At 39.7% G+C, this 12,352-nt stretch overlaps 1 protein-coding gene across 2 annotated transcripts in view; it reads right to left on the reverse strand.

Moving 5' to 3' along the window:
• Positions 1-531: 531 nt before the first annotated feature.
• IQGAP1 (IQ motif containing GTPase activating protein 1) overlaps positions 532-12,352 on the reverse strand; it is a 51,228-nt gene continuing 39,407 nt past the window's right edge. For both annotated transcript variants that reach the window (XM_050978565.1, XM_050978564.1), the window contains exons 27-37: positions 12,101-12,241; positions 11,933-12,017; positions 9,554-9,786; positions 8,675-8,807; positions 8,197-8,299; positions 6,579-6,714; positions 5,206-5,293; positions 4,576-4,788; positions 3,355-3,521; positions 1,561-1,683; positions 532-688 (exon numbers count right to left, since the gene is read on the reverse strand). In XM_050978565.1, coding sequence (XP_050834522.1) covers positions 547-688; positions 1,561-1,683; positions 3,355-3,521; positions 4,576-4,788; positions 5,206-5,293; positions 6,579-6,714; positions 8,197-8,299; positions 8,675-8,807; positions 9,554-9,786; positions 11,933-12,017; positions 12,101-12,241 — 1,564 coding nt within the window. In that variant the 3' untranslated portion in view covers positions 532-546. The remainder of the gene's footprint in view (positions 689-1,560; positions 1,684-3,354; positions 3,522-4,575; positions 4,789-5,205; positions 5,294-6,578; positions 6,715-8,196; positions 8,300-8,674; positions 8,808-9,553; positions 9,787-11,932; positions 12,018-12,100; positions 12,242-12,352) is intronic.

A 12,352-nucleotide genomic window follows, 5' to 3' on the forward strand; every position in this document is an offset into this window, starting at 1 on the left:
CAGCTAACAAACCTAATGAAGACCAAGATGGACAGGGGGCGGGGAAAGAAAGGGACAGAGACACCAGGTGTGAAAATACTGGCATGAAAAAAAGAACAGGGAACTGTCAAGTCAGCATGCCTGTTCTGGTGGCCTAAGTAAAGGCTGACACCTAAGGAAATAAACAGGTACGTGTAGGGTAACAGAAAGAATACCAACACAATGACTGGCTGAAGCCATCACACACAAGCCAAGGTGACTGCAAAGAGACTCCAAAGCCAAAAGACTCCAAAGCTCTCTGCTGTAGCAGGAAATTGTTGAAAACGCAACTTTTTGTTTTGTGTGTGTATGTGTACACATAATTAAGAACACAGACCGACATCAGGCTTTCATTAGCAAAGAAACAAAAAGCAGTTTTGATCCCCTGTATGTATGTGTTGCATCTGTTTCACCTGCAACAATAATGCTCTCAAAAGTAACAAATGGGTTACTTTTGAGAGCATTATTCAGACCATTTAGGCAAAAAACATGTTATTGCTATTTTGATGAAGAGACTGGCAGGGGAACTTACATGACACTATTAAATAGGACAGTTCTTACCTGATAATGTAACATAAATGTTTCCATCTGTACACCCATGAATTTTGCTTTAACTTCAAAATCTCCTACTTCTTCTGTTGGACTGATTTCAAAAATCACGTTTTTAAACCTATGAAATTGAGAAATGAAAATCACAGGGAGGGGATATATGAGATGAAACCTGAAGATAATATTTTAGGAATTCTTTTCTTAACTCTTTATTCTATTATCCTCAATTGAAATGAGCCCAATACAAGCCAAACAGACTCCATACAACAATGAACAGAAGCCTAACAGATTCTATGTCCAGTAAATCCTATCTTCACACAAGCATAGCAGGAAACAGGGTAATTTAATTTAGCTTGCACAATCTAAGCAGTCTACTTTCCTTAGTGCTGCACATTCATGCCTCATTTAGTGCACTGAGTACAAAGTATGACTCAGAGTTGAAAAAATTCCAGTAACAGCCAGCTCCTCTATATTCCACACAAGACGTGCCAGCTTCTCAAGGCTAGCAAACTACAGCTGGAAAAAACTCAAGCTAGCATAAAGCTGATTTTTCAACAATGGAAGCTATTAACCATAATAACAATTCACCCAAGGAGGTACCTTTCCATAACTGTGGAGGTGACAGAGAAGGGGGTTGGGGGAAAGATGATGTCATGTTTAAATCACATTACACTTCTCAATCAAAGAATTGCTTTGCTCCAACCAGAAAAAGAGAACTGAAGAGTGATCACTATGCAAGGCACTAGGGATGCCAGCCTAGGTCATCAAAGCAACTTTTTCAGCTTTAATAACTAAGTCTACCAATAACACTAAAATTCAAATAAAATTGCAAGACAATGTGACATAGCCTCAAATAGATCTCAAAATACCTGGTCTTCAACTATCAGCACCTAGACTAATTCTAAGAAAAAGACAGGAATTCAGCATACCTATTTTCCTTTTCCTTCAAAAAGGTTATTTAGCTCCAAAGAGTTTTAAATAACAGATACTCACTGGTTACCTTGAAGGTCCTCAATCTCTAAAAGCACACCCTTCTCATGAAGTCGAGCTGCTGTGTATTTCAGAGAAATCTTTTTACTGTTTTTGCCTTTCATCTCTCGAGGTTTCTTGGAGACTCTGGGGAAAAAAGACAAACCAAACAAATTAGAAGGTCACAAGTAAAGACACTGCAGTAAATTTTCAATCCAATTTGAAAGGGGATAGAATCAGTACAGCTAAAGAACTGTGACTAATGATAGATAATTATGTACTTCTACTAGTCAGTTTACCTACAAAGCACTTGCAGCCCAGATCAGATCCTTAATTTTCTACTATTTACCAATAACATTAAAGGAGAATAGTAATAATACAACCAAAGTAAACAAAAACCAACCAAAAATCAAAACAAAAAAAAAAAAAAAAATCCCACCCAAAACATAAGGATATGGTACTTCATAAAAAGCAATACCATCTCTCATTAGGCAAAATGGGGTCTAATGACAACTGACACGAAGAAAAGCTGAGACTACTCAGAAACTTGCTTGTATTTTCATTCTGCAAACAAAAAGGGTTCACATTCTCACATCTGACTGGAAAAGACAACAACTTTTTTCCCTCCCCCCAGAAAATCTGATTTGTCTAGCGCTATAACAGCTGATTTCATTTGGCACAGAAATGAAATCAGGGACAATCAGGGAAATTTGGGGACAATTTGTGATCAAGGATTTCCTTGTAGGTAACTATGTTATTGTCATTCTCCGTTCCTAAGAAGGATGACAGGACAGACTGACTGAGCAGCAAGTGCCTATGTGGACAACAACCTTCGCACCACTGGACTCTCTCTGCACTCTCTTCTCCCAAAGGGACCAAAAAGACTTTCAAGATTGTCTTTTTGACACCATTCATAGCAAGGACCTCACCCTGTATTTTCTTACTGCTGCTGAGACCCTTTTGCTAAAACTATTGCTGTGGGAAAGAGCTTGGACAAGGAGCTTTGAGCAGATAGCATTATGGTTCTTTTTAGCAACACATGCTTTCTTGTAAGAAACACCTTAGGGCCATGGAACCACCTGCTGCAGGTCATGAGGTTCAAGACCAACTAAGGAATCTGAAGGTGTGGAAGTCCATGGACCCTGATGAGATGGGTCCTCAGGGAACCAGTGGAGGAAGTGGCTAAGCCATTATACATCATGTATGAGAAAATGTGGCAGTCCAGTCAAGCTCCTATCAACTCGAGAAGGAAAATAAGAAAGACACAATCTGTCTCACCTCTGTGACTGGCAAGGTCCTCCTGAAAACTGTGCTAAGATACATGGAAAACAAAGAGGTAATTGGTGACAGCCAATATACCTTCACTCAGGTCCCTGGCCAATCTGGTGATCTGCTACAACGGGGTTAATACACCATTTCTGGATGAGGTTTCTAACTTCTTCTCCATTTCTGACTGACAATCATCTACCTGTATTTGTGGAAAAGCATTCAACAGTGCTCCAAACAACATCCTTGCGTCTAAACTGAAGAAAGGGGGATTTGATAGATGGACCACTTAATGGATAAGGATCAACCGGATGGTCGCACTCAAAAGAACTGCAGTCAACAGCTTCCTGTGAGGGTGGTGAGGCCCCGGGACAAGGTGCCCTGGGAAGCTGTGGCTACCCCAGCCCAGAACTGTTCCAGCCCAGGCTGGACGGGTCTTGGAGTCTAGTGCAAGGCGTCCCTGCCCAAGGCAGGGTGGTGGGAACCAGATGGTCTTTAAAGGTCCCCTCAAAACCAAACCATTCTATGGTTCTACGGTTCCAAGATACTTACTTGCCCTTGCTGGCCAAGTTATCCAAGCAGGTCTTTATGTAACTTTTGTAATAATCTACTTGTTCTCCATAAAAAGTAGCTTTGGAGTTCAAGGCACTGTATGTCTGCTGCAGCTTCACTAGCTCTGCCTTTCTTCTCTGACGGTATCTACGCTGATTTCTGATATCCTACAGGACAGAGAAAGACAGGCAGAGACTTAACAGTCATTTGAGCTCTCCAGGTGCTCAGTCCCAGAGCCACTAAGTACTTGAAACACACCATTTGATTTTGCTTCAATGCAAGGCTTGAGCACTCATTTGCACTTGCCCCAGTTTAAGTGTCACAGCTTTTTCTCTGTGATGACTATTTGTGGAACTAACCAACTCTACAAGTTGCACCTTCTGTGGCTTTCTCAAACTTCAGTTCTGTTCTAGCTGCAATGACTAGAGTGGGCACTGAAAGCTCATGATATAAAGGCAGCAATTTTGCCAGCACTGGAAAGTATCTTACAAATCGAGTGCAACACACATAGCAGCACACAGACTTCATTATTTTTCTTTGTTAGTCAGCCTTTAAGCATCACTTGCCTTAATATCTCAACAAGAAAACACTACAGTCATTGACTGATACTTTAATTTGTGACACGTATTATCTATAGCACAATTAATTCTTATCAAATCCCTAAAGGCAATTTTTTAGTTGGTTTACTTACGAAAAATTTCCCAAATAGTTTTTCAGTAAACAATGAGATGTAAAATATACTGTCACTGTAGCAATATACAACAGTACTGGATCTCTTTTGTAAGTTTTTCATAGCCACTCCTCTTATAATTTAGGGATTCTTTAACGGGCACATTTAAATCAAAATAACAATTAGGATGTCTTAGAGTTATGAGCAAAACTTCCTTGTGTGACTAAGCTTGTAGAGGCACTACTTGAATCAGTGAAAAGGAACAGAAAAACACATCACACGTCAGGACCTCCCTTCCAAGCTATTCAGTTTTTTCTTAAAGTACCCGAGAACCTGGCAATGCAGTAATTTGAGAGAACAGAAACATTGTATAAAAGTAAAGGACTTTCCACATGCCAAGAGGTGGAAATGCTGCAACAAAAGGCATGACTTTTCTCTATAAATTAGCTACTAAAAACCTTACTCTCCTTCTGAAAACTCATGCCAGTTTCACAAAGCTGCAAACTGGGAAAACTCCAATATGATTACTAGGAAACCATCAAATGGTATACCTTTGCAATGTCATTGATTAGTTCCTGGTATTTATTTTTGGCATTCACTGGCCCCAGTTCTGTCAACTTCTTTAGGCCTGCCCTGATTTTTTCTTTTTTTTCTTGGAGATTTAAGTTGCCATCTTCCTTTACAGAGACAGATTTTTTCATCTTATCAGGAGTTTTAGCATCACGAATGGCCCGTTTCTGCATAGCTCTATGATGTTCTGCTTCCTAGAAGAAATCAAAAACCTGCCAGTTCATAAGCAGATCAATTGCAAGGAGACAAAAAGAAGAAGAAACAGATTGTCTGATCTCTGGCCTAACACAGGATAAAGAGTTTTGCTTGGCAACTCCCGTACTGACTCGAATGAACACATTTTGATGAACATATTCCACATGTGGGAACCAGGAGAAGCCTACCTATCATCTAAAGCAGTCTTCTACATAAACAGTTTCTAGCAACTGCTGCAGGAGTAAGATTCACATGTACAATTTAGTTCCACTGTACACCCTCCTGATTATTGTAACACCCTCCTCCATCATCAGTGGAGACAGCTTCACTGCAATACCTAAATGGAGAATCCCACATATATCTAGAGAGATGATGATTTCCAAGTCTAAAGCCAGCACAGACAAACAGCATCATACTTGCTCTGAGGTAGCTGAAGTTTCCAAAATTTCAGTCAGCGTCTCCCCTGGCTGGAAGCGGATTACATCAACAATTAAACGTTTTGTACTGCAAAGAGATCAAGGATAATAGGAGAAAAAATTTTAAACAGAAAGACCTTTAATACTTTTCAGTTCTGCACCAATACCAATGTTACTGATTTATTTAAAGTCAGATTATTACTGGATGAGCACTCAGGTAGGCATAGGCTAAACCAGACCAGAACCCTGAGAAGCACCTTACTTTTTGGACAGTGCATTATTGGAAACCGGTTTCTCGAAAGGTTCCTCTCTGTAATATGCACAATTTGCTCCCCAAAACTCTTCAAACAGCAAGGAGGTTACCCCATATATTAGAAGGCAGCCCCAGTACTGCCACGTGGACCACAGAAACTGTATTCAAGGTGAACGATTACGCAGGTAGCAGCCACAGCCCATTTGTGCAACCAGGAAAGCTCTATAATATTATCCATCCATAAGCATGCTTCAGGTATCAAAAAACTCAGAAGGATTATTTTCTTATGTGGACGGGAGACAGGCAGATCTCAACTTCAGCCTGGCAAAAGACAGAGTCATTTCCTTGAATTGAGCTGAGATTTAATCGCAGTCGGCATCCACTCTGAAGCACTTCTGTCCTTAAGCCACACAATAAACCCAAACAGCATCTCTGCAGTCCAGCTGGCATTGTCTTTGGAATCACACAGACTGCATCACACACATACCTTCCTCATCATCCACAACTTAAATGACTGCCAGTGCAGCTGGTAAATCTTTACTTTTCAAATCAATGTCACCTTTGTCTGGTGGGTAGGAAAATACTGATGTATCTTTAAAGAAGTCCAGATAAAGTTATTTTTGGAGACAAAATCTTCTTGTGGGAGATCATTTGTCTGCCTACGCCAAGTACATGCTGACCAAAGATTTTTCAATTAAACTATCTAGTGTCTGAGCAGGAATGCATCAGAGGAGGCAAACATGCATTTGAATGTCAGGTCACTGGTCTGTACATCTCAGCAATAGGGATTTGCTTAAAACTAGCCAAGAGTCACTATCAGTTAAAAGTTTTCCAGAATAAAGATTCTGGCAATAATAAAATCCCTGACAGTCCATTGCTCTCTTTTCATTAGGTTATAAGACCTATGCTTCTCAAAAAGGCTATTGGTCTTCATCAATTAAAAGTCATGTCACCGCATGGAAAAGGACATTGCTACAATCTCAGTATATCTGGAGTAACAGTCCCCCTACATTTCCTTAAATCATGCCTCAATTCTCTCATTTTCACATGCCGATTAACTGGTAAAGTTCCAGTTGCTCCTTCTTTTGAGTAGCATACCAGGTAGTTACCTCCTACTTACTTCAACAGAATTGTCCTTGCATCCATCTCTGCATTCTCATCACCAGGAACGTCAAATTTATTAGTGAGCGTGAGAGAAACCTCAGTCTTTGCTAGCATTTCCCTGTTGGGGTCATTAACATTGCCAGAACCTTCCCCTGCCAAGCAGAGAGAGTTTATAGATTAAATCACATTCTTTACCTTCTTGACTTTGTAGGACTTCGTAATTTCTCCCTACATAAAAGACACAGAAAAACTAAACTGTTTCCTATACTGTCCAAAGGACACTCCAAAACCCAAAGCAACTTTTAAAGACATCATCTTGAATATATCAGACTTTCTTGAATGTATCAGACTATATCTTGAATATCAGACTTTTTCATAACAAATCTGAGAGAATGCACTGGCTAGAAAAGCACCACAAAATCACCACTTTGCTTGCCTTAAAGATTTTCATGCATTCCACACTGTATCACAGTATCTCACTGAGAAGAGTAGCTGAATTGCCAAAAGTAAAAAACAAAAATGTGATGATGCCCATATGTCCATGTCCTCATCAAAATGCATGTTTCAAGCTAAGAGCAAAGAGCTTGTTAGCAACTGAGCTTGTCATCATCTCTTGAACAAAGTAAGCTATCCCATCAAAAGGAAGTTTTCTTGCTCTAACCGCGTATGAACTTTCACCAGAGCAATAGTTGGTACCTTTCCCCCCATTTTTTAAAGGGCTGCAGAAAGATCTGACATATTAGCCACAGTGAAACAATGCCCACAGGAGAAATGACATGGGGAAGGAGGGCAAGTTCTAGCTAGACCCATGGTCTCTGCTTGTTCAGATAATGCCTCTTACAGTTATTTGCCGCGCTTGGAAGAAAATGTGCTTGCAATCACTCCTTTAGAAGGTTCTAACCTTTCTGATCAAGCAACTTCAAGGTTAGTGTTTCCTAGCAGAGCATCCTCTCCAAAACCTGTGCCTGTTTTGCCTCCCATCCCTCTGCTAGACTAGAAACTTCAAATAACTGCAACATAGAAACCAATGAAGGAGAAAAACTTGTGCATCCTTCCAGTATGTGTTATATCCTGAAGCAGTAAACTGTGTCTCAGGTTTCCAGAACAGTTTCACAGATTAGTAGTGTTAGTTCCTTCTTCCCCCAACCAGAAGAGGGTAAAAACTCTATTTTCCTTATCAAAAATAGCTCTAAAGGAGGGGAAAAATGTTACCTATCCACATGCCAAAGACTCTTAAAGGAACACGTGCTATTTGATACATTTATTACTGCTCTCTGAAAGGAATACCTACAGATCTCCAGTAAGGACGGATCCTTGCAAACAAGCTGGAACAGGGACACAAGCACAGAGAAATAGCTCCAGTGTAATGGAACAAAGAAAATATGTCAATATCCATCTGTCTTCTAGAAACGTCTAGAGTGAGATGAGGTGAGGTAGGTGGGGAAAAGGGAAAGAACCCTTTTTTTTCAGGGCAGTAAAATTATGCAGAGAAAATATAGTGCAACAAATCTGCTGCTGCTTTTTAGAGCACATCCTCCCGAAGGACCTGTGATGATTTCTTACTGTTTCTTTACTGCATTTTAAGTCATTTCAGGTAATATTACATATCACTTTAGCAGAATAAACTAGACTACCTATTAAAGACTCAATCGTAGGAACCTCTCCGAGATCATCCAGCAGCTCGTGAATTGGATCATTGTGCTCAGGAGCAATTGCATCTTGATGGTCTAAGAGCAACTAGATGAACAGAAAAAAACAAATATGTTTTAACAATATATCCTTTTCTAGACAGTAGAATTTCATTACTTTAGGCTGGTATCTTTTAGAAGAAAATCACTGAACTCCAAAGCAGCTATGTCAATATTCAACGCTGTGTCCATATATCAATATTGACAATATTGTGACAACAATGTGACAATACTCAAATTCTTTCCAAAGAAACTTAGTGAAGCCATACCTAAATTATTTGATTCGATAAACCAACAAGCTCTCACAAACGACAATCATGACAACTTTCGGCCTTGTATTTGGTCTCTTTGTGTTTCAGACAGAAGTAGAATTTTCTTCACAAACACCGCTTATAAGGAGCAACTGTGACTAATGCATACTTACAGTGTGTGTATTGATGATTTCACCAATAGAAATATAAATTACTGGTTTAGTGAGAGTCACCAAGTCTGAATATTCATCAATATTAAATTTATCCTGCAATTCGGGAACCTCACAGGCGGCCTGAAAAAAACGTCTTCAGAACAAAGAAGGAGAGAACACTCAGTATGACTCCAAGAGTCATGTGATGTATCAAGAGTATTACCTCCCCATGACAATTTCAAGCATAGACTGTCCTCTTTAAACTATGGTACACTATGACATACTACAGTTTGCAGCTTTAGTTTAACACATCAGAAGCAATCTAGTAAATTCAATCACTGATACTGGCCATGTTGACATTTGCTCATTTTCAGAATTGACAGAACTGCCTTCAGTGACCTCGTTCTCCAGCCCCCTCTGCATTATCATGCTCTGCCCCCAACTACCTCTGGTTACCTTTTTTCCAAAACACAGGAGATATGACAATTCTTGAACAAAAGCTTACTTCAACTACATGAATAGCTAAATGCCAACCTGCTTTATTCCTGATCACCACTAGATTTTCATGTGCGACCAGGGTTCACATAGGACAGAAGAATGTATGTCACGTCCAAAGTACTGTAATAAGTCTGTGCAAAAGCAACCTTTATTCTGGACACTTGAAACTCTTGACTTTGCAATCTCATGAACAATCCATTGTTCATAAATTCCAGGTACACATTTTATCTGCCATTGTCACTGATGCTTGTGGCAGTCTGGACTGAAATCTCTTTCATTTTAAACAGACTGCATATTTGACAGAGACAGAATTTTCCATATTCTAAATTTACTGTTTTCCCTTTTTACTTGCAATGTTACCCTCTGACAAACTTCCCAACTTAATTAGCTACGGTCTTCTACCTGAATTTCTGGTATGACTGCAATAGGTATTCATTAATGATGCTTAGATGAGCATTGTCTCCCATGAACATCTTATTGGATGCAGCATGCTGTAACATCTTTGCAATGGAACCCAGGTTTCTGCGTTGATCTGTCGTCAGCTGACCTCCAGCTGAAAGGTCGATGATGTCAAATGCATCTGGTGCCACGATGGCTGGATTCATGTAGCGATAATAGAGTAAGTTGCCAACAATCTGGGAAAGAAAGAAAGAAGAAATGTATCAATAAACAAAAGTACAGGACCCAACCAAATTTTATTGAAACTACTCTGTGTTTTGAAAAATTATTTCCTTGTAAGCCTCTTTCCAACACAAAGGTTCTGCTGTACAGAAGCACACACCATCCCAAAACATCTAAAGTGTTAAGAAAAAAACAATATCATAAAGATGCAATAGGGCAGTCAACACAGAGGAAAGCCTGAGCACTATCAGTCACAGGACAATACAGCAGCAGATATTCCTATGCGTAAAGATTTAGAACTCCAACTCACAAAATGTACGGATAGGAGATACTATAAGTTACCAATGAACTACTGATATGAGCGTGAGAGAGTCTGTCAGGAGAACTAAATGCAACTGAATTAGCCTAACAGAGGGCAGAATGACCACGGTATAGAGGAATCTGATAATGAAGTTTCAGTGTGGAACAAGAGCCAATTTTTAAAGAAGCATAAAGCACTGGCTGCCATCTCTGACAAAGCAAAATTAGGGAGGAAGAATGGCACACCAAGAAGGTAATTTGAGGAAATTATTTTCCATTTCTTGCGCAAAGCCCTTCCCTCTTTCGGAATAAAAGCCTTCTTCTATAAGCCAGCAAGGTATTCAGGCACAGACCCCCAGTTAGTGAGAAACCATTTAATCTGGAAGTAAGAAAATCAGAAGTACAGAAAACAAATGGCATTGGATGATTTGAAAATCCAATTTACCTAGTCAAATGTGAGCAGTAGTCCATTTCAAAGAACCACAAATAGAGATTATTGCATTATCCATATGCTCACAATATTCTTCCACCCTGTGCTGGATATTTTGCCAAAAGTAATTCTAGCAAGGAAAGGTATTAACTCACCCTGCACATTTAAAGCAAAAGCTCTCTCACCACATGCTCATTTGCAGAAGGCCAGGTCACTGAACCTTGGCTTCACCTGCTTTTCATGTGACTAAAATGCATGGAAGAGACTGGGGTCTGAACAAACAGCTGAAAACAGAGAGAAAAAACCTAGCCATTGCTAAGTCCCAGAAATTAATAACTGGTTTCAGTGAGGCCATGTTTGGACAAGCGTTTTATGCAAGCCTCTGCTGTGCTCTCACAAATTATGCTGTGGATGTTATCAGTCTGCTGACCATTAACAGTCTGTTTACTGCCAGTAAAAAGAGAAAAACATCCATGAAAGAAATTGAATTAATGACATCTAAACTTGTGGGGCAAAAATAACAGTATATTATATGAGTATCTTCAGTCGCTAAAAAAAAACTACAGGTAGGTATTGCACGCAACTGAAGTTTTGACTTTCATGTGTACAGTAACATTATTCCACGAGGATTAACAAAACCTGCAGCTTTCCACCTAAATTTACAGATGGAAGAAATTAATTCACCTGCATAGAAAGAACCGATGTCTCAGAATGGGAAAGCACAGAACTAGAAGAGAGAAGAAAACAGCATTCAGATTGGTAATTATTTTGCAATGAAGCAGAGGCAGAGAAGCTTAAGGAGACGTTGTCAAGTATTCTAATAACCAAACTGTGTTGTATTAAAAAGTAAAGCATTCATGGGCATAAATTCAGAATTTACCAGAAGCCACAAAACCAAAGAAATTTCAATGAAAAACCTTGATGCTGTAGTCATCTAACAACAACTAATATTAGTATCCTTTTAGTTCTCCAAACCAACTGAAATGCAAAATACAAAACTGACCAGGTATCATGGGAAGTGATTCTAAATACTGCCATCAAAATATCCCAGTGTGTTCCACGTGGGGCATTAGGAATTTGGCATACAGACTTTTTAATTTGTCTCTTTAAGGAAGGAGCAGCAGGCAGTGGCCACACTAGTTAACCCAAGGTTTTCTTTCTAGGAGCAACAGTAAACCCCAGGTCAAGAAACCTAAAGGTCCAAATGCCCAAGATACTAAAAACAAAACAGAAGCATCAGGGTACTTCCTTCTAAACAATGTATTACATCTCAAGCAATGTGTAGTGAAATATTTTCTATCTGTAGAGGTAAATGAATAGGTTTACATGTGCTCCTCTCCACACAGAGACCTAACAAGAGAGAAGAATGAGATGTGCTTGCCACAGCCAATTCGGCTGACAATTATTCACAAAGGTGTATAGATCCTCACCTTCAGAAGCTCATCCTCACCAGCATCAGGAAACTTCTCATGCAGGGAGTCTTTTAGGACCTTGGAAATGAAACGCATTCCATACCTGAGAGAAAGAAAAGGTCAAATAAGATTGCTGCAAGCAGCACCAGCAACTTCTCAGGGACAACACGGGTGCATCAGACTCACGGGATTTTGTCCACTGAACTAATAATGGCAGACAGGAACTTGTCTGTCACTGTCCTCATGTTTCTGATTGAGGCATCCAGGCGTGTTCTCACCTCTTCATGACTTAGGGCTTGCTCAGGAGTAACATCATATGGCAGTTTGCTATTTGAAAAAGTCAGACATGTAAAGGAGCGTATTACTTGGGCTAGTACACTTGAAGAACATATAGCCTGACACAGAAACATATTTATATTCACTTCGCTGCCAAAAACA

Source organism: Serinus canaria, chromosome 10 (genome assembly GCF_022539315.1).
Source record: "Serinus canaria isolate serCan28SL12 chromosome 10, serCan2020, whole genome shotgun sequence".
Lineage (NCBI taxonomy): Eukaryota > Metazoa > Chordata > Aves > Passeriformes > Fringillidae > Serinus > Serinus canaria.